Source organism: Entelurus aequoreus, linkage group LG14 (assembly GCF_033978785.1).
Source record: "Entelurus aequoreus isolate RoL-2023_Sb linkage group LG14, RoL_Eaeq_v1.1, whole genome shotgun sequence".
In the NCBI taxonomy this organism is placed as follows: Eukaryota; Metazoa; Chordata; class Actinopteri; order Syngnathiformes; family Syngnathidae; genus Entelurus; species Entelurus aequoreus.
In genome coordinates, this window is record NC_084744.1 from 49,770,371 (window position 1) to 49,790,370 (window position 20,000).

Below are 20,000 nucleotides of genomic sequence, written 5' to 3' on the forward strand. Positions count from 1 at the left end.
AAATTAGCTAACCTCAATGAACCCAAAAATACATTAAAATAAGTATATTCTCACTAATAACAAGTGCACTTTTCTTGGAAGAAGAAAAAAGAGACATTTTTGCTCAATATGTTGAAAAATATTCTTAAATTAAGTAAATGCTAGTGCCATTATCTTGACATAGTGATATGCGCTCGGCATCATGATTTTTTTTTTCATGCTTAACGTGAGAAATTATTACTTTAAAAAAGTCGTTTTATACTTGTGAGTGTTGATGACACAGCTTTGCAACAGTTGATATTCTAGTTTCAAGCATGTTTTACTCATTATAGGTCATCAAATCTCAGCAACAAGCTGTAATATCTTACTGAGATCATTTAGGACCAAAACCCTTAAAACAAGTAAAACACTCTAACATAAAATCTGCTTAGTGAGAAGAATTATCTTATCAGACAGAAAATAAGCAAATATCACCCCTATTTGAGATATTTAATCTTACTTAGATTTTAGTTTTTGCAGTGTGAGAAGGCTGTCCACAAGGTTGCAGAGTGTGTTTATAGGAATTTCCCACCCATCCATCCATTTTCTACCGCTTATTCCCTTCGGGGTGGCGGGGGGTGCTCGAGCCTATATCAGATATAATCTGGCGGAAGGCAGGGTACACCCTGGACAAGTCTCCACTTCATCGCAGGGCTACAAAATAATATTAAATTTATATATTTTTATTTATGATGTGCAACTACAGTATATATAAAAAAGGACATTTGAAACAAGGAGCACCGAAGCCTTAAATAGATTTTTTATTTTATTTTAAACTGTATTATTTTAACTATGTGAAATATCATATAAAACAATAACAATTATTTTAAAATATATTTAATTTATATATTATTATACTGCGATGAGGTGGCGACTTGTCCAGGGTGTGCACTGCCTTCCGCCCGATTGTAGCTGAGATAGGCTCCAGCGCCCCCCGCGACACCGAAGGGAATAAGCGGTAGAAAATGGATGGATTATTTATGAATATATGATGTGCAACTATAAACAAAAAAGAACATTTGCCCTAAGCAGACTTGTTAGTTATTTTAAATGTAATTATTTTACTATATGAAATATTATGTAAAACAATATTTATTATTAAAAACTATATTTATTTATATATTTTTATTTGTGAATATATGATGCGCAACAAACAAAGAGCACCTAAGCCTTAAGGATATATTTAATTAATTTGAATAATTTCCCACCATTCTTCCAAAAGCGCATTGGTGAGGTCACACGCTGATGTTGGTCGAGAAGGCCTGGCTCTCAGTCTTTGTTCTAATTCATCCCAAAGGTGTTCTATCGGGTTCAGGTCAGGACTCTGTGCAGGCCAGTCAAGTTCATCCACACCAGACTCTGTCATACATGTCTTTATGGACCTTGCTTTGTGCACTGGTGCACAGTCATGTTGGAAGAGGAAGGGGCCCGCTCCAAACTGTTCCCACATGGAATTGTCCAAAATGTTTTGGTATCCTGGAACATTCAAAGTTCCTTTCACTGGAACTAAGAGGTTAAGCCCAACTCCTGAAAAACAACCCCACACCATAATTCCTCCGCTGACCCCTCTCTGTCAGTTTACGTGGCCTACCACTTCGTGGCTGAGTTGCTGTTGTTCCCAAACTCTTCCATTTTCTTATAATAAAGTTGACTTTGGAATATTTAGGAGCAAGGAAATTTCACGACTGGATTTGTTGCACAGGTGGCATCCTATGACAGTTCCACGCTGGAAATCACTGAGAGCGGCCCATTCTTTCACAAATGTTTGTAGAAACAGTCCCCATGCCTAAGTGCTCGATTTTCATCATCGGCGGTCACTCGAACGAGTATGACGATCCTCCTGGTAGGGGTGTATCCCTTTATGGAGGATGCATGTGCGTGACTTTGTTTAACTGGTGCACAGACAGTCACCACACGATCCTTGACAGAATCGGGTCAGGGTCCAGTGGCGCGGAGTCCAAGACGACTGGGGACCCTTTTCTGCTGCAGCCTTCTGCCGCCATCGCAGCCGTTGTGGTAGTTCTTAAATCTACCGTCTTCCGCCCTGCTCCGCCTTTGAGGTCTTCACCGTATCGCTGGCTAGGGGGCAGTCAGGTACTAGGGCTTTGCTGACAGAATCGGGTCAGGGTCCAGTGGCGCGGAGTCCAAGATGACTGGGGACCCTTTTCAGCTGCAGCCTTCTGCCGCCATCGCAGCCATTGTGGTAGTTCTTAAATCTACCGTCTTCCGCCCTGCTCCGCCGTTGAGGTCTTCACCGTATCGCTGGCTAGGGGGCAGTCAGGTACTAGGCCTTTGCTGACAGAATCGGGTCAGGGTCCTGTGGCGCGGAGTCCAAGACGACTGGGGACCCTTTTCTGCTGCAGCCTTCTTCCGCCATCACAGCCGTTGTGGTAGTTCTTAAATCTACCGTCTTCCGCCCTGCTCCGCCGTTGAGGTCTTCACCGTATCGCTGGCTAGGGGGCAGTCAGGTACTAGGCCTTTGCTGACAGAATCGGGTCAGGGTCCAGTGGCGCGGAGTCCAAGACGACTGGGGGACCCTTTTCTGCTGCAGCCTTCTGCCGCCATCGCAGCCGTTGTGGTAGTTCTTAAATCTACCGTCTTCCGCCCTGCTCCGCCGTTGAGGTCTTCACCGTATCGCTGGCTAGGGGGCAGTCAGGTACTAGGCCTTTGCTGACAGAATCGGGTCAGGGTCCTGTGGCGCGGAGTCCAAGACGACTGGGGACCCTTTTCTGCTGCAGCCTTCTGCCGCCATCGCAGCCGTTGTGGTAGTTCTTAAATCTACCGTCTTCCGCCGTTGAGGTCTTCACCGTATCCCTGGCTAGGGGGCAGTCAGGTACTAGGCCTTTGCCAAGGGCCACCTGGGGTAACAGCAGTAAAGGGGTTAACCTGCTAGTGCCCCAAGACCCCATAGAGGAGCCTCCACTGCCGGATGCACTTTAACGTCATGCCCAGGACACGCTTGATTTTATACACCCAAGTGATTAGGACACCTGATTCTGATCATTTGGATGGGTGGCCAAATACTTTTGGCAATATAGTGTATTGCTAACGAGCGTCCATGTTCCTGCAGAAGGAGCTCCCCAACAAGAAGGACTGCCCACACATGTGTGCCTACAAGCTGGTCACGGTCAAGTTCAAGTGGTGGGGCCTCCAGAACAAAGTGGAGAACTTCATACAGAAGGTTTGTGGACCTCAGCGCCCCCCACTGGAGCAGATGTGACATGACTTCCTGTCTCTCGGCAGCAAGAGAAGCGTTTGTTCACCAACTTCCACCGTCAGCTGTTCTGCTGGATCGACAAGTGGATCGACTTGAACATGGAGGACATCCGCCGCATGGAGGAGGAGACGCGCAAGGAGCTGGACGAGGTGACGGAAGGAGACCGGGTCAGCGGGAATTGGTCCCGCGGTTTTTAACCGGTTTGTGTTGTGTTGTGCTCACAGATGAGAGTGAAGGACCCGGTCAAAGGCATGGTGGCGCTAGAGGACTGAGGTTGGCTCTAGACTGTGAATGCTGCTGCTCATCAGGTAGGACAAGAACACTAGCATAGCTAACATTACATTTTAACATCATGTTAGGTTAGCAACACTAGCATAGGTATGTGTGCTACATGCTAAAATTATATTTAAACATCATGCCAGATTAGCAACACTAGCATAGCTAACATTACATTTTAACATCATGCTAGGTTAGCAACACTAGCATAGCTATGTGCGCTTCATGCTAACATTACACTTTAACATCATGCTCGATAGCGACACTAGCATAGCTATGTGAGCTTCATGCTAAAATTACATTTTAACATTATGCTAGGTTAGCAACACTAGCATAGCTTTGAGCGCTTCATGCTAACATTACATTTTAACATCATGCTCGGTAGCGACACTACCATAGCTATGTGAGCTACATGCTAAAATTACATTTTAACATTATGCTAGGTTAGCAACACTAGCATAGCTTTGAGCGCTTCATGCTAACATTACATTTTAATATCATGCTCGGTAGCGACACTAGCATAGCTATGTGAGCTACATGCTAAAATTACATTTTAACATTATGCTAGGTTAGCAACACTAGCATAGCTTTGAGCGCTTCATGCTAACATTACATTTTAACATCATGCTCGGTAGCGACACTAGCATAGCTATGTGAGCTACATGCTAACATTACAGTTTAACATAATGATAGGTTAACAACACTAGCATAGCTATGTGAGCTACATACTAATATTACATTTTAACATCATGCTCGGTAGCGACACTAGCATAACTATGCGGGCTACATGCTAACATTACATTTTAACATCATGTTAGGTTAGCAACACTAGCATAGCTTTGAGCGCTTCATGCTAACATTACATTTTAATATCATGCTCGGTAGCGACACTAGCATAGCTATGTGAGCTACATGCTAACATTACAGTTTAACATAATGATAGGTTAACAACACTAGCATGGTTATGCGGGCTACATGCTAACATTACATTTTAACATCATGCTAGGTTAGCAACACTAGCATAGCTTTGTAAGCTTCATGCTAACATTACATTTTAACATCATGTTTGGTAGCGACACTAGCATAGCTATGTGAGCTACATGCTAACATTACATTTTAACGTCATGCTCGGTAGCGACACAAGCATAGCTATGTGAGCTACATGCTAACATTACATTTCAACATAATGCTAGGATAGCAGCACTAACATAGCTATGTAAGCTACATGATAACGTTACAGTTTAACATCATGCTCGGTAGCGACATTAGCATAGCTATGTGAGCTACATGCTAACATTACAGTTTAACATAATGATAGCTTAGCAATACTAGCATAGTTATGTGAGCTACATACTAACATTCCATTTTAGTATTACGCTAGATTAGCAACACTAGCATAGTTTTGTGAGCTACATTACATTTTAAAATCATGCTAGATAACAACACTAGCATAGCTATGTGAGCTACATGCTAACATTTCATTTTAACATTGGGCTAGGTTAGCCTATTCGCCGATGAAAACTAAAATCATCAAATGTATCGCTCCAACGTCCCACACCAGGGGCCTCATGTAACTAGAGTTGCGTGAAACAGGTGTATGTGAAAATCCAGAAAAACTTCGTACGGCAGCAAAAATTCAGATGTATAAAAGTGTGCGCGCGCACAAAGCCGAGCAGATTTCTTTGTTACATCGCAATCAACTTGAAATCAGCCGCAGACGTGTGCCTAGCTTGGCACGCCCCCCTTATAAATACGCATATCATATTGAAAATACAATTAAATAAAATTGTTTGAAATCTTTTAACTCTAAACATGCTAGCATATCACAAAGGATACAAACAATTTTACCTCTTGTTCAATTACTCAATTTATTAATAAAACACAGGAGAGCTACTTGCAGTAGCAGCCGTATACCTGCTGCTGCTGTCCGCCTGACGTGGCCAAGAAAGGCCTCACAAAAACACGTTTTGACAGCAATAAGTGGCAAAATGATCGCCTAGATCAGGGGTGTCAAACTCATTTTAGATGGGGGGCCACATGGAGGAAAATCTACTCACGGCACGATAACTTAAAAAGAAAGACAACTTCAGATTGTTTTCTTTGTTTAAAAATAGAACAAGCACATTCTGAAAATGTACAAATCATAATGTTGTTGAGGTTTTTTTACACTTACATGTTGCGGTTAATAGTATTCTACCTTTATTTGTCGTTATTTATATTTTCTGAATAAATTATGTGATAATGTTCATCAGTCAACTCATTGGTGTTAATTTTCAATCTATCGAGGATCAAAATCAAATTACAGGATGTTATTTATGTATTTTGATCATTTTCCTCGACTAACATCTTGTGGTTTATTTTGTACATATGTAGCATCATCTACAAATATACAAAGACATGCTATTGCGACATCTAGTGGACACATTTAGAACAGCAGTTTCTTCCATTCTAAAATTTCAGGTTAATGTTTATACTTAGCAAACTCATCCCACGGGCCCAGATAAAACCTGTTCGCGGGCCTGATCCGGCCATCGGGCCTTACATTTGTCACCCCTGGCATTGATGAATTAATAGACGTCCTCACAGATATTCTTATCAATATGAGGCTTTAGATGCAGTGTCCTTGCTAAGATCTTTTTTAAGAAATTTGCGTACAGCGCATTAGGAAAGTAATCAAAGCCCTTTGCATTTTCCAGAATTTCTTATGTGTCAAGAGGTTTTTACTAAACCCAAACCCAGTGAAGTTGGCACGTTTTCTAATTCGTAAATAAAAACAGAATACAATGATTTGCAAATCTATTTAAACTTATATTCAATTGAATAGACTGCAAAGACAAGATACTTAATGTTGGAACTGAGAAACTTATTTTTATTTTTTATTTTTCAAATAATCATTAACTTACAGTTTAATGGCATCAACACATTGCAATTTTTGAAGCTTTTCAGGTGGAATTATTTGCCATTCTTGCTTGATGTACAGCTTAAGTTGTTCAACAGTCCGGGGTCTCCATTGTGGTATATTAGGCTTCATAATGCACCACACATTTTCAATGGGAGACAGGTCTGGACTACAGGCAGGCCAGTCTAGTACCCGCACTCTTTTACTATGAAGCCACGTTGTTGTAACACGTGGCTTGGCATGTCTTGCTGAAATAAGCAGGGGCGTCCATGATAACGTTGCTTGGATGGCAACATATGTTGCTCCAAAACCTGTATGTACCTTTCAGCATTAATGGTGCCTTCACAGATGTCTTGGGCACTAATACACCCCCATACCATCACAGATGCTGGCTTTTCAACTTTGCACCTATAACAATGGTGGTTCTTTTCCTCTTTGTTCCGGAGGACACGGCGTCCACAGTTTCCAAAAACAATTTGAAATGTGGACTCGTCAGACCACGGAACACTTTTCCACTTTGCATCAGTCCATCTTAGATGAGCTCGGGCCCAGCGAAGCCGGCGGCGTTTCTGGGTGTTGTTGATAAATGGCTTTCACTTTGCATTGTAGAGTTTTAACTTGCACTTACAGATGTAGCGACCAACTGTAGTTACTGACAGTGGGTTTCTGAAGTGTTCCTGAGCCCATGTGGTGATATCCTTTACACACTGATGTCTCTTTTTGATGCAGTACCGCCTGAGGGATCCAAATGTCACAGGCATTCAATGTTGATTTTCGGCCTTGCGGTGATTTCTACAGATTCTCTGAACCTTTTGATGATATTACGGACCGTAGATGGTGAAATCCTTGAATTCCTTGCAATTGTTCGTTGAGAAATGTTGTTCTTAAACTGTTGGACAATTTTCTCACGCATTTGTTTACAAAGTGGTGACCCTCGCCCCATCCTTGTTTGTGAATGACTGAGCATTTCATGGAAGCTGCTTTTATACCCAATCATGGCACCCACCTGTTCCCAATTTGCCTGTTTCCCTGTGGGATGTTCCAAATAAATGTTTGATGAGCATTCCTCTACTTTCTCAGTCTTTTTTGCCACTTGTGCCAGCTTTTTTTAAACATGTTGCAGGCATCAAATTTCAAATGTTAATATTTGCAAAAAATAACAAAGTTTTCCAGTTCGAATGTTAAATATCTTGTCTTTGCAGTCTATTCAATTGAATATAAGTTGAAAAGGATTTGCAAATTATTGTGTTCTGTTTTTTATTTACGGGCCAACTTCACTGGTTTTGGGGTTTGTACTTCATGACGTCATGAATAATAAATTAGATGATGATTTTTGTCTGGTTTGCTGTCCATGAACACGTATCGTTACTGGTTTGTTAGTACCCCTTCAGCGTTTAAAAAAAAAAAAAGTAAATTTCGCATCATAGTCGAGCTTTTATTTTGGCGGTAATGTTTTCTTCTGATGTTTTTCAGACGCGACTCGGAGACACCAGCGGATTCACGTCCTTTCTTTCCAACACGACACTTCCTCTGTACTTTTCAGGACGTGGACAAAATGTGTTTTTCGTCTCCATTGGCTGCACGGAGGCGCCCAATAGAACACCCCTTCCCCCCCATAGGTCCATTGATTGATTGATTGAATGATTGATTGATCGGTTAGTCATGTCTGTCAGCAATGTAGGATTTCATGAATATTACAATCTTGTACATAAACAAACACAGTAAGTCATTGTATTGAATAATGCAGTATTTATATATACTGTACATATAAATATAAATATATATATATATATATACATATATATGTTAAAAGGGTTTTTAAAATTATTTTGAGTTTATTCGTGGACTTTTTATTTGTTCTTCCTCAAATTGTTTCTCCGCCGTGTTTTTCTTTTTTTTTTTAATTCCTATTTCATAACGTCGTCTACGGAGGTTAATTTGTTTCTTTATTCCGGAAAAAAAAAATGTTGACCCTGAAATTTATGTAACTGAACTTTTCGCATTTAATTTAAGCTGACATTTTCATTCAAAAATAATTAAAAGTTAAGCAATTATTTGTGTAAAAAAAAATAATTGTCTAAAAATTAATTGGAAAAACATTCACTGTATAAAAATTACTGTATAAAAATTCAGTGTAAAAAATTCAGAATACAAAAATAACTGTAAAAAACTTAATTGTACACAAATTCAGTGCGAGCATATTCTGCATTATTTTTTGGACACTGAATTTTTATACACTGAAATGTTTTTGCACTGAATTTTATACACTCATATTTTTACACAATAAAATATAAAAAACTATATTTTGACGAACTGAATTTTCAAAAACACAGATTTTACTCAGAATTTTGTTTATCAATAAAATTGTCAGCATAAGTAAAAGTAAAACAAAATAAATAAAAAAATCAGTTACATAAATTTAGTGTAAAAAAAATGTTTTGTGATAAAGACACAAACTAACCTTCATAGTCGGTATTTTAGTTCCTTTTGTGTCACATCGTGTTTGCCTTGTGGAGTGTGTATGTGTTAGTGTGTGTGTGCGCGCGCGTATGTGTGTTTGTGTGTGTGTGTGTGTTGACGGGAGGTAATTAAAAAGCGAGGAATGACCGACAAGAAAAACGACAACGTTCATCAATTAAAAACCTTCAGCCTGGTTTCCACTGACTGAGGGTACCACTTTTGGTACCACTTTTGGTAGCAAGCGCAGTGAAAAGGGGGCGGAGCTAGGCGTGCAGTGTGTTGATTGGTCGCGGGGCAGGAGCCACGTTCAGCCCACAGCTTTGTTTTTTTATTGGCCCTTCAAAATATAACGATAATTTAATAAATGATAATATAAATGATAAATGGGTTATACTTGTATAGCGCTTTTCTACCTTCAAGGTACTCAAAGCGCTTTGACAGTATTTCCACATTTACCCATTCACACACACATTCACACACTGATGGCGGGAGCTGCCATGCAAGGCGCTAACCAGCAGCCATCAGAGGCAAAGGGTGAAGTGTCTTGCCCAAGGACACAACGGACGTGACTAGGAAGGTAGAAGGTGGGGATTGAACCCCAGTAACCAGCAACACTCCGATTGCCGGCACAGCCACTCTACCAACTTCGCCACGCCGAGATGAGATATGTCACTTTGTCGGTTATAATGAAGTTATTGTGTTCATTTCAAATATTTTAGCATATATTTAGCATCTTTAATTTAATTAAATTTAATTTTAACCCCATTGCCATATTGGATTAAATGACTCTACGGGTGTTAATTCACGTTTAAAACTGTATTTAAAAGTTTTCAACTTTCTTTTTATTTTTTATTCTCGATCCATGACTTGTTATTCCCATTACATTGCGGCCCGGAACCAATTAACAGCGATAAACAAGGGATTACTGGAGTACGCAATGACTAAACACAAGCAAAAACTACCATCGACTAGTTTTTTTAAATCCTCAAAGTCCTTTTGTGTCCAGAAAATTAGTCCCAGACTTTGTAAAGAATAACAAAAATCAAAAACCGATACTACCCTTGGTATCGACATTACCGATACGTGGATGGATCTGCCTTCCCCTTACGCATACACCACTGTTGTTTTATCATCTCTCTAACTATTATTGCTCATTTCAAGTTAATAACTGCTTACTTTCTTATTTTTTTAAGTTTTTTTTAGCAGCTAGCTTAGCAATTAGAATGGCTTCTTGTCTACTCCTGCTTGCTCTTACTCAGTGTGTGACATGTTTAGCCTTGTCCTCCAGTGATAATAGTACTTGAATGGAAAGTAGTTGATCATTCATTTAGTGGAACGGCTCCATACTGTGTATGAAAACACAAAAAAGTATTACTACTTTTTCTATTAAACCAATCCATCGCCACATCTCTAGTTATTAATATTATTTTATCTCTTTACATTACAAATGTTCTTACTTTATTTGTGGAATAGCCAATAAAAACAAACCAAACATCCCGTGGGCCGCACCTTGGACACCTGTACGGTTTTATCAGCGCTCCAAACCGGACGTCTCGGTGGAAACACAGCGCCCTTCAGTGGACAAAAGTTCTTATCCAATGATAGCAATAACTTCCATGAGCCCTTCAAAAAGTCACATGGTGCTGCTGTTGTTTGTCATGTGATGTGCATGAGCGTGTACGTGCATGAGCGTGCGTTTAATGGCGTGACGTGTTGATGGGGGGTCTCCTTAGCCCTCATTTTTAAAATTTTGTCTTTTATTGTTCTGTTTGTTCCCGTCATTCCCTGCATTGTCACACTAGAAACATTGACAAGCAAAAATATGGAATTATAAATGTATATACTCAGTACATGACACACACACACACTTATGGAGTGAAATCACTGCCAAAACTCCATAAACACGCAAAAATGGTTTGACTCACGCCCAACGATTCGCAAGTATAAAAACAAATTTCTCTAATTAAAAGTAAAATCTTCAATTAAAAATAAGATTCGGAAGTAAAAAAAAAAAAAGAACAAAAAACTATTGTCTGCAATTAAAAAATGATTGACAAGTAAAAACTATTTTTTTAAATAAAAAAACGATTATAAAGTAAAAATGTATTTGCTTAGTAAGTTAAAAAAAAAAAATTTAATAAAAAAATATTTTTTACATAAAAACAAAACATTCGTCAATTAAAGAAATCATTTTTAGCAGCTATAAAAACAATTTTCTGCAATTTAAAATTTAATCTTCAATTTAAAAAAAAGATTCGGAAGTAAAAAAAAAAAGAACAAAAAACTATTGTCAGCAAGTAAAAAATTATTCGCAACAACTTTTTTTTCAATAAAAACACGATTCCCAAGTAAAAATTTATTTGTTTCAATTAAAAAAACAATTCAAGTAAAAAAAATGTTTTAATAAAAAAATTATTTTTACGTTAATTAATTAAAGAAATTATTTGTAATTATAAAAACAATTTTCTTCAATTAAAAATTAAATCTTCAATTAAAAAAACAATTCCGAAGTTAAAAAAAAGAACAAAAAACTATTGTCTGCAAGTATAAAATGATTCGCAAGTAAAACTACTTTTTTTTTTCAATTAAAAAAACGATTGCGAGTAAAAATTAATTTGCTTCAATTAAAAAAACAATTCAAGTAAAACATTTTTTTAATAAAAGTACATTTTTTACGTTAAAAAAAAACATTCTTCAATTAAAAAAAATATTTGTAAGCATAAAAACTATTTTCTGCAAGTAAAACAGTTTTTTTTTCAAAATAAAAACTATTCTTAAGTTAAAAAAAGTTTTTTCAACTGAAAAAAATATTCTCAATTAAAAAAAAAGGTTCCCATTAAAAATATAATTGCAAGTGAAATAAAAGGTTTTATCCAATCATAAAACGATTCGCAAGTAAACAATTTTCTTTAAGTAAAAATATTCTCAAATGAAAAAAACATGTTCAAATGTAAAAACGATTTTCTTCAAGTAAAAAAAATATTTTCTGCTAGTAAAAAAACGATTCTCAAATTAAAAAAATAAATGTTCTTCAATTATAAAACGATTCGCAAGTGGAAAACAATAATAATAATTTCTTCAAGTCAAAATCTTTAGCAGTAATATTCCACACTTCGGAACCCACACGTAATTCCCACTATAAACAACAGGTGGTGCTGCTGAGTCAATATAAGTCAGAGCTACTGTTATGTGCGCATTGTGCCGCCCGCCAAAAATAACAAGGAAGAAGAAGCAGGATGGGGAGTAAAATGGCAGGCAGAAGAGAGAGGAAACAAGCTCAACCTGTAAGTTAACCATTACGTTTTTTTACTTTCCAATAGTTTTTTTAAATGAAGAAAATATGGTTTTACTTGCGAATCGTTGTGCGTGAGTAAAAACATTTGAATGTGTTTGTGGAGTTTTTGCAGTAATTTCACTCAAGAAATATATTTCCATTAAAATACGTTTATATATTTATTTATGGAAGCCGACGTCCTGCTCTCATAAAAAGCTGTTGATTGTCCGCCATCTCTCGGGACATTCTTCCCTTTGTCACCACAAGAGGCGCTGTGGCGCGTCCACGGCAGGACACCGCCCTTAAAAAAAAGATCCAACATAATCCATATTTTAGTTGTAAATGTCGTCGTAGCGATGTTGTGAGTCTGCGCGAAGAGGGGAAGGATCACTTGAAACAAAACGGTTAAGAGCCACCAAGACGCCAAACATGGAAAAAAAAAATAAACAAAGACGATTTTCTTGCTTCTTCTTGGACTTTTTCTCTCTCTCACTGTACCCTCTCCCCCCTTTGTTTGTTTATTGTGGATTTGTGCCTTTTTTGTCATCTTATAACACAAACTGTACATTGGCGACATGAATTAAAAACTAAGCAAAAAAAAAAAGGAATTTATTATGTTTTTATGATGTACTTCTATTTATACTCTAGAATTGGAACAAATAATTAGAAGTGCTTTATATGTGACTCAGCACACACACACACACACACACACACACACACGGTTGTGCAGTGAATTAATCAGGCTTTGGTTGACAAAGATTACGTTTAAACCCTGATTACGAGTTCAGCTATGCGTTTTTGTGAGACGTTAATGACCCCAAAAAGGCTTAAAAATTTGTTATTTCAGTTTTTATATTCATACTTTTTATTTTGGATTTATGCCAAAAACGCTATTTAAAGATCCTCTAATTATGACAGGATCTTTTTGCTTGGTTTAAAGACTTGCTGAACAAATAACTCAACTTGTCAAAGATCTTGTATATATGACAGGATCTTTTTGCTTGGTTTAAAAACCTGCTGAAAAAAATAAAACGTGTCAAAGATCGTGTATCAATGACAGGATCTTTTTGCTGGGTTGAAAAACCTGCTGGAAAAATAACACAACTTGTCAAAGATCTTGTATATATGACAGGATCTTTTTGCTGGGTTTAAAAACCTGATAAAAAAAATAACACAACTTGTCAAAGATCTTGTATATATGACAGGATATTTTTGCTGGGTTTAAAAACCTGATAAAAAATACCACAACTTGTCAAAGATCTTGTATATATGACAGGATATTTTAGCTGGGTTTAAAAACCTGCTGGCAAAATAACACAACTTGTCAAAGATCTCTTAAATATGACAGGATTTTTTAGCTGGGTTTAAAAACCTGCTGAAAAAAATTGTCAAATATCTTGTATATATGACAGGATATTTTTGCTAGTTTTAAAAACCTGCTGAAAAAACACAACTTGTCAAAGATCTTATATATATGACAGGATCTTTTTGCTAGTTTTAAAAACCTGCTGAAAAAACACACAACTTGTCAAAGATTTTGTATATATGACAGGATATTTTTGCTGGGTTTAAAAACCTGCTGAACAAATAACACAACTTGTCAAAGATCTTGTATATATGACAGGATCTTTTTGCGGGGTTTAAAAATCTGCTGAAAAAATAACACAACTTGTCAAAGATCTTGTATATATGACAGGATATTTTTGCTAGTTTTAAAAACCTGCTGAAAAAACACACAACTTGTCAAAGATTTTGTATCAATGACAGGATATTTTTGCTGGGTTTAAAAACCTGCTGAACAAATAACACAATTTTTTCAAAGATCTTGTATATATGACAGGATCTTTTTGCGGGGTTTAAAAACCTGCTAAAAAAAAACAAACAAAAAACTTGTCAAAGATCGTGTATCAATGACAGGATCTTTTTGCTGGGTTTAAAAATCTGATGAAAAAATAACACAACTTGTCAAAGATCGTGTATCAATGACAGGATCTTTTTGCTGGGTTTAAAAACCTGCTGAAAAAAAACACACAACTTGTCAAAGGTCCTCTAAATGTGACACGATGCTCTTCTGTGAATTATTTTGGACCAATGCTGCAATGATCTTCATGTTTTTTCCTTTTGTTTGAGGTGAAAAAGGCCCAAAGAGTTCCTGGTGTCCTAGATGTTGGACATAGATGCACACCTGCTGTGCGTCCATGTGCGAGTACAAAGGCAGCAAAGTGTGATGTCGACACAAACAAGTCTTTGCATTCATGAATGACGTAATTCCTCATAAGAAGTTGATCCACGGTAAATCCCGGCAGGTTGTTGCATGCAGGACCAGCAGGAAGGACGCGAGACCAGCAGGGAGGACTCGGCCGACGACACGAAGCAGATCAAAAAAGCACAAGAAAAAGGAAAAGCAACAAAGTCAGCGACGGGACTCAAAGCAGGAAAACCGATCCAGACTCCGGACTCTCCTTTGGAGATCTTCATCATCTGTGCACAAGGAGTCTGCAGATTCTTCCACACACCAAAAGACAACACTGACACAGGTACGGACTCACTGCTGGTCCTCGTTCTGGCTCTGTGATGATACATGTTAGTCCTGGATCTACAAACCCCGTTTCCATATGAGTTGGGAAATTGTGTTAGATGTAAATATAAACGGAATACAATGATTTGCAAATCCTTTTCAACCCATATTCAATTGAATGCACTACAAAGACAAGATATTTGATGTTCAAGCTCATAAACTTTGTTTTTTTTTGGAAATAATAACTAACTTAGAATTTCATGGCTGCAACACGTGCCAAAGTAGTTGGGAAAGGGCATGTTCACCACTGTGTTACATCACCTTTTCTTTGAACAACACTCAATAAACGATTGGGAACTGAGGAAACTAATTGTTGAAGCTTTGAAAGTGGAATTCTTTCCCATTCTTGTTTTATGTAGCGCTTCAGTCGTTCAACAGTCCGGGGTCTCCGCTGTCGTATTTTACACTTCATAATGCGCCACACATTTTCGATGGGAGACAGGTCTGGACTGCAGGCGGGCCAGGAAAGTACCCACACTCTTTTTTTATGAAGCCACGCTGTTGTAACACGTGCTGAATGTGGCTTGGCATTGTCTTGCCGAAATAAGCAGGGGCATCCATGAAAAAGACGGCGCTTAGATGGCAGCATATGTTGTTCCAAAACCTGTATGTACCTTTCAGCATTAATGGTGCCTTCACAGATGTGTAAGTTACCCATGTCTTGGGCACTAATACACCCCCATACCATCACAGATGCTGGCTTTTGAACTTTGCGTCGATTACAGTCTGGATGGTTCGCTTCCCCTTTGGTCCGGATGACACGATGTCGAATATTTCCAAAAACAATTTGAAATGTGGACTCGTCAGACCACAGAACACTTTTCCACTTTGCATGAGTCCATCTTAGATGATCTCGGGCCCAGAGAAGCCGGCGGCGTTTCTGGGTGTTGTTGATAAATGGCTTTCGCTTTGTATAGTAGAGCTTTAACTTGCACTTACAGATGTAGCGACAAACTGTATTTAGTGACAGTGGTTTTCTGAAGTGTTCCTGAGCCCATGTGGTGATATCCTTTAGAGATTGATGTCGGTTTTTGATACAGTGCCGTCTGAGGGATCGAAGGTCACGGTCATTCAATGTTGGTTTCCGGCCATGCCGCTTACGTGGAGTGATTTCTCCAGATTCTCTGAACTTTTTGATGATATTATGGACCGTAGATGTTGAAATCCCTAAATTTCTTGCAATTGCACTTTGAGAAACGTTGTTCTTAAACTGTTTGACTATTTGCTCATGCAGTTGTGGACAAAGGGGTGTACCTCACCCCATCCTTTCTTGGGAAAGACTGAGCATTTTTTGGTAAGCTGTTTTTATACCCAATTATGGCACCCACCTGTTCCCAATTAGCCTGCACACCTGTGGGATGTTCCAAATAAGTGTTTGATGAGCATTCCTCAACTTTATCAGTATTTATTGCCACCTTTCCCAACTTCTTTGTCACGTGTTGCTGGCATCAAATTCTAAAGTTAATGATTGTTTGCAAAAAAAAAAAGTTTATGAGTTTGAACATCAAATATGTTGTCTTTGTAGCATATTCAACTGAATATGGGTTGAAAATGATTTGCAAATCATTGTATTCCGTTTATATTTACATCCAACACAATTTCCCAACTCATATGGAAACGGGGTTTGTATATAAACAAATTATAATCAATAGATCCGAAGTTGATCAAGAGGTTTAAGGGTTAGAATTATTTAAAAAATAACGTATGACTTATTTTTAACACTTTTATGAGTGGGACCTTTTTGGATCCCCAAGACTTTTAGTGGGATTTGTATATGGGAAACACAAAATATGAAATATTTTCCCCAAAAATGTTTAAAAGTGTAATATTTGATTTGAAGTCATTTGAGCCTTAAATAGGTCAACAATTCATAACAACATTGATTTGATTCATTTTTATTTTATGAGCAATGAGTTTTTTTAAAAAATCCCACAAAAGTTCCTGAGGATCCGAAAAGGTCCCACTCATATTTTTTTTTTTTTTTTTTTACTTTCAACACTTAAATCTTTACAAAAACACAAAATAAGTAATTGAGCAATGACAGTTGACAAAAAACACACACACAAAAAAGAACTTTTTTTTTTTTGTAGTTTGTTTTATGCCCTTTTTATCACATAAAATTTAGTTTTTCGGGAAAAACACAAAATATGCAATATTTTCCCCCAAAAAGTGTTGAAAGTGTAATATTTAATGTGAAGTAATTGGAGCCTTAAGTAGGTCCATAATTTATAACAACATTGATTTTAATTAGGGATGTCCCGATCCGATATATGGATCGGATCGGCCGCCGATATTTGCCAAAAAATGTGTATCGGCAAGGCATGGGAAAATGCCGATCCAGATCCAGTTTTTAAAAAATTCCGGTCCGTGTTTTCCAACGCACAGATTTAAATAATACATTCCACTTTTCTGCTGCTCCCTAATTTCCGTTCCGCATTTTCCAGCACACCTTCAACACATCCACAGGTCTGTGTCCTAACCGTCAAGACGGCCATGTGAATTAAAAGTTACCGGTAAAAATGTCAGCTGTCTCTGTGCGATATAGAAAATGACTATATGGTGATATTCGAGTATACGTTCTCACACAGTTGCTTTTAGCTGCTGGCATTACACTGCAGGCTCTTCTCACTCTTTCTTGTGTCTACTTCTCACAGACAGCAAGCGCACCTTCTTCTTCTTTGTTGCCTGTTTCTTCTTCTTCTGTGCCGAAAATGTAATTTCAGTTCTTATGTGTCTTGTACATGTTAAGAATGGACAAATAAAGCTCCGATTTTACACACGTCACATACTGTCACGTCATACGTCAAATACGTATACGCCCTCCCTGCAGAGACGTAGCAGCATGGCTAACGTTAGCTGTGATGCTAGCTTAGCCGTGTGAGCGGTAATAATGAAGGAAGAATTAATTAATTCCCAAGAAAAACAGCAGGGGGTCCATCGTCTGGCGGTGGTTTGGCTTCAAGTGGGAATATGTCGAACAGACAACTGTAATTTGTCAAGTGTGGGGCAAAAGCGTTGCTATAAAAAGTAGCATTACTGCTAATGTGTAGCATCATTTGAAAAGTCCCCTGCTAGAAAATGAAGAGTGTTTGAAACTCCGCACATCAGCATCTCCATTGTGTATTATTCAAACTCACCTAATTCAGCTGGCTAGTTGTTATCAAGAGTACTAAAACCGTTTTTAACATGAATCTGACAACTAAGTAGGCTAAATACCCGTAACTTTAAACTTTAATACATGCTCGGCCAGTATCGGTATCGGATCGGAAGTGCAAAAACAACATCGGTATCGGATCGGAAGTGCAAAAACCTGGATCGGGACATCCCTAATTTTAATTAAATTTTATTTAATGAGCAATGAGCACTGAATTTTTAAAAAATGCCACTAAAAGTCCTGAGTATCCAAAAGGGTAAAAATTGTAAAAAAAAATAAAATAAAAAAACAGTCTTTGCTTTCTTTTCTTTTTTAACTTTCAACACTTAAATATTTACAAAAACACAAAAATAAGTGATTTGAGCAATGAGAGTTAAAAAAAACACACAAATTATTGGGGATCCAAAAAGGTCCCACTCATAAAAGTGTCATTAATTATAAAAAAAAAAAAAAAAGAAGAAAAAAAAGAAATTCCAACCCTTAAATCTGTAGATTATAATTTCAAAATATTTTTCACGTTTTTTTTGGTTGTTTTAGGCCCTTTTTTTATCATATGAAAAACACAAAATATGCAAAAAATATTTCAAAGTGGAATATTTAAAGTGAAATAATTGGAGCCTTAAAGGCCTACTGAAAGGAAATGTTCTTATGTAAACGGGGATTGCAGATCCATTCTATGTGTCATACTTGATCATTTCGCGATATTGCCATATTTTTGCTGAAAGGATTTAGTAGAGAACATCGACGATAAAGTTCGCAACTTTTGGTCGCTGATAAAAAAGCCTTGCCTGTACCGGAAGTAGCGTGACGTCACTGGTTGTGGAGCGCCTCACATCTGCACATTGTTTACAATCATGGCCACCAGCAGCGAGAGCGATTCGGACCGAGAAAGTGACGATTACCCCATTAATTTGAGCGAGGATGAAAGATTCGTGGATGAGGAAAGTGAGAGTGAAGGATTAGAGGGCAGTGGAAGCGATTCAGATAGGGAAGATGCTGTGAGAGGCGGGTGGGACCTGATATTCAGCTGGGAATGACTAAAACAGTAAATAAACACAAGACATACACTACCGTTCAAAAGTTTGGGGTCACCCAAACAATTTTGTGGAATAGCCTTCATTTCTAAGAACAAAAATAGACTGTCGAGTTTCAGATGAAAGTTCTCTTTTTCTGGCCATTTTGAGCGTTTAATTGACCTCACAAATGTGATGCTCCAGAAACTCAATCTGCTCAAAGGAAGGTCAGTTTTGTAGCTTCTGTAACGAGCTAAACTGTTTTCAGATGTGTGAACATAATTGCACAAGGGTTTTCTAATCATCAATTAGCCTTCTGAGCCAATGAGCAAACACATTGTACCATTAGAACACTGGAGTGATAGTTTCTGGAAATGGGCCTCTATACACCTATGTAGATATTGCACCAAAAACCAGACATTTGCAGCTAGAATAGTCATTTACCACATTAGCAATGTATAGAGTGTATTTCTTTAAAGTTAAGACTAGTTTAAAGTAATCTTCATTGAAAAGTACAGTGCTTTTCCTTCAAAAATAAGGACATTTCAATGTGACCCCAAACTTTTGAACGGTAGTGTATACATACTCTATTAGCCACAACACAACCAGGCCTATATTTAATATGCCACAAATTAATCCGCATAACAAACACCTCCCCCCTCCCGTCCATATAACCCACCAATACAACTCAAACATCCGCACAACACACTCAATCCCACAGCCCAAAAAGTACCGTTCACCTCCGTAAAGTTCATACAGCACATATATTTCCCCAAAGTTACGTATGTGACATGCACATAGCGGCACGCACGTACGGGCAAGCGATCAAATGTTTGGAAGCCAAAGCTGCGTACTCACGGTAGCGCGTATCCAACTCAAAGTCCTCCTGGTTGTGTTGCTGCAGCCAGCCGCTAATACACCGATCACACCTACAGCTTTCTTCTTTGCTGTCTTCATTGTTTACTAAACAAATTGCAAAAGATTCACCAACACAGATGTCCAGAATACTGTGGAATTTTGCGATGAAAACAGACGACTTAATAGCTGGCCACAATGCTGTCCCAATATGTCCGCACAATCCGTGACGTCACGCGCAAACGTCATCATACCG

The 20,000-nt window shown here is 38.0% G+C and overlaps 2 protein-coding genes across 2 annotated transcripts in view; both read left to right on the top strand.

The window, feature by feature from the left end:
* Positions 1 to 9,250, top strand: part of LOC133664992 (phosphatidylinositol transfer protein alpha isoform) — a 43,667-nt gene extending 34,417 nt beyond the window's left edge. The window contains exons 10-13 of the mRNA XM_062070110.1: positions 3,089 to 3,199; positions 3,262 to 3,384; positions 3,460 to 3,543; positions 7,884 to 9,250. Of these exons, the coding sequence (XP_061926094.1) occupies positions 3,089 to 3,199; positions 3,262 to 3,384; positions 3,460 to 3,507 (282 nt within the window). The 3' untranslated portion in view covers positions 3,508 to 3,543; positions 7,884 to 9,250. The remainder of the gene's footprint in view (positions 1 to 3,088; positions 3,200 to 3,261; positions 3,385 to 3,459; positions 3,544 to 7,883) is intronic.
* Positions 9,251 to 14,104: 4,854 nt separating this feature from the next.
* The window catches only part of LOC133664990 (inositol polyphosphate 5-phosphatase K-like), a 102,025-nt gene continuing 96,129 nt past the window's right edge, over positions 14,105 to 20,000 (top strand). Inside the window, exon 1 of the mRNA XM_062070104.1 lies at positions 14,105 to 14,681. The gene's annotated coding sequence lies outside the window, so the exon portion shown is untranslated. The remainder of the gene's footprint in view (positions 14,682 to 20,000) is intronic.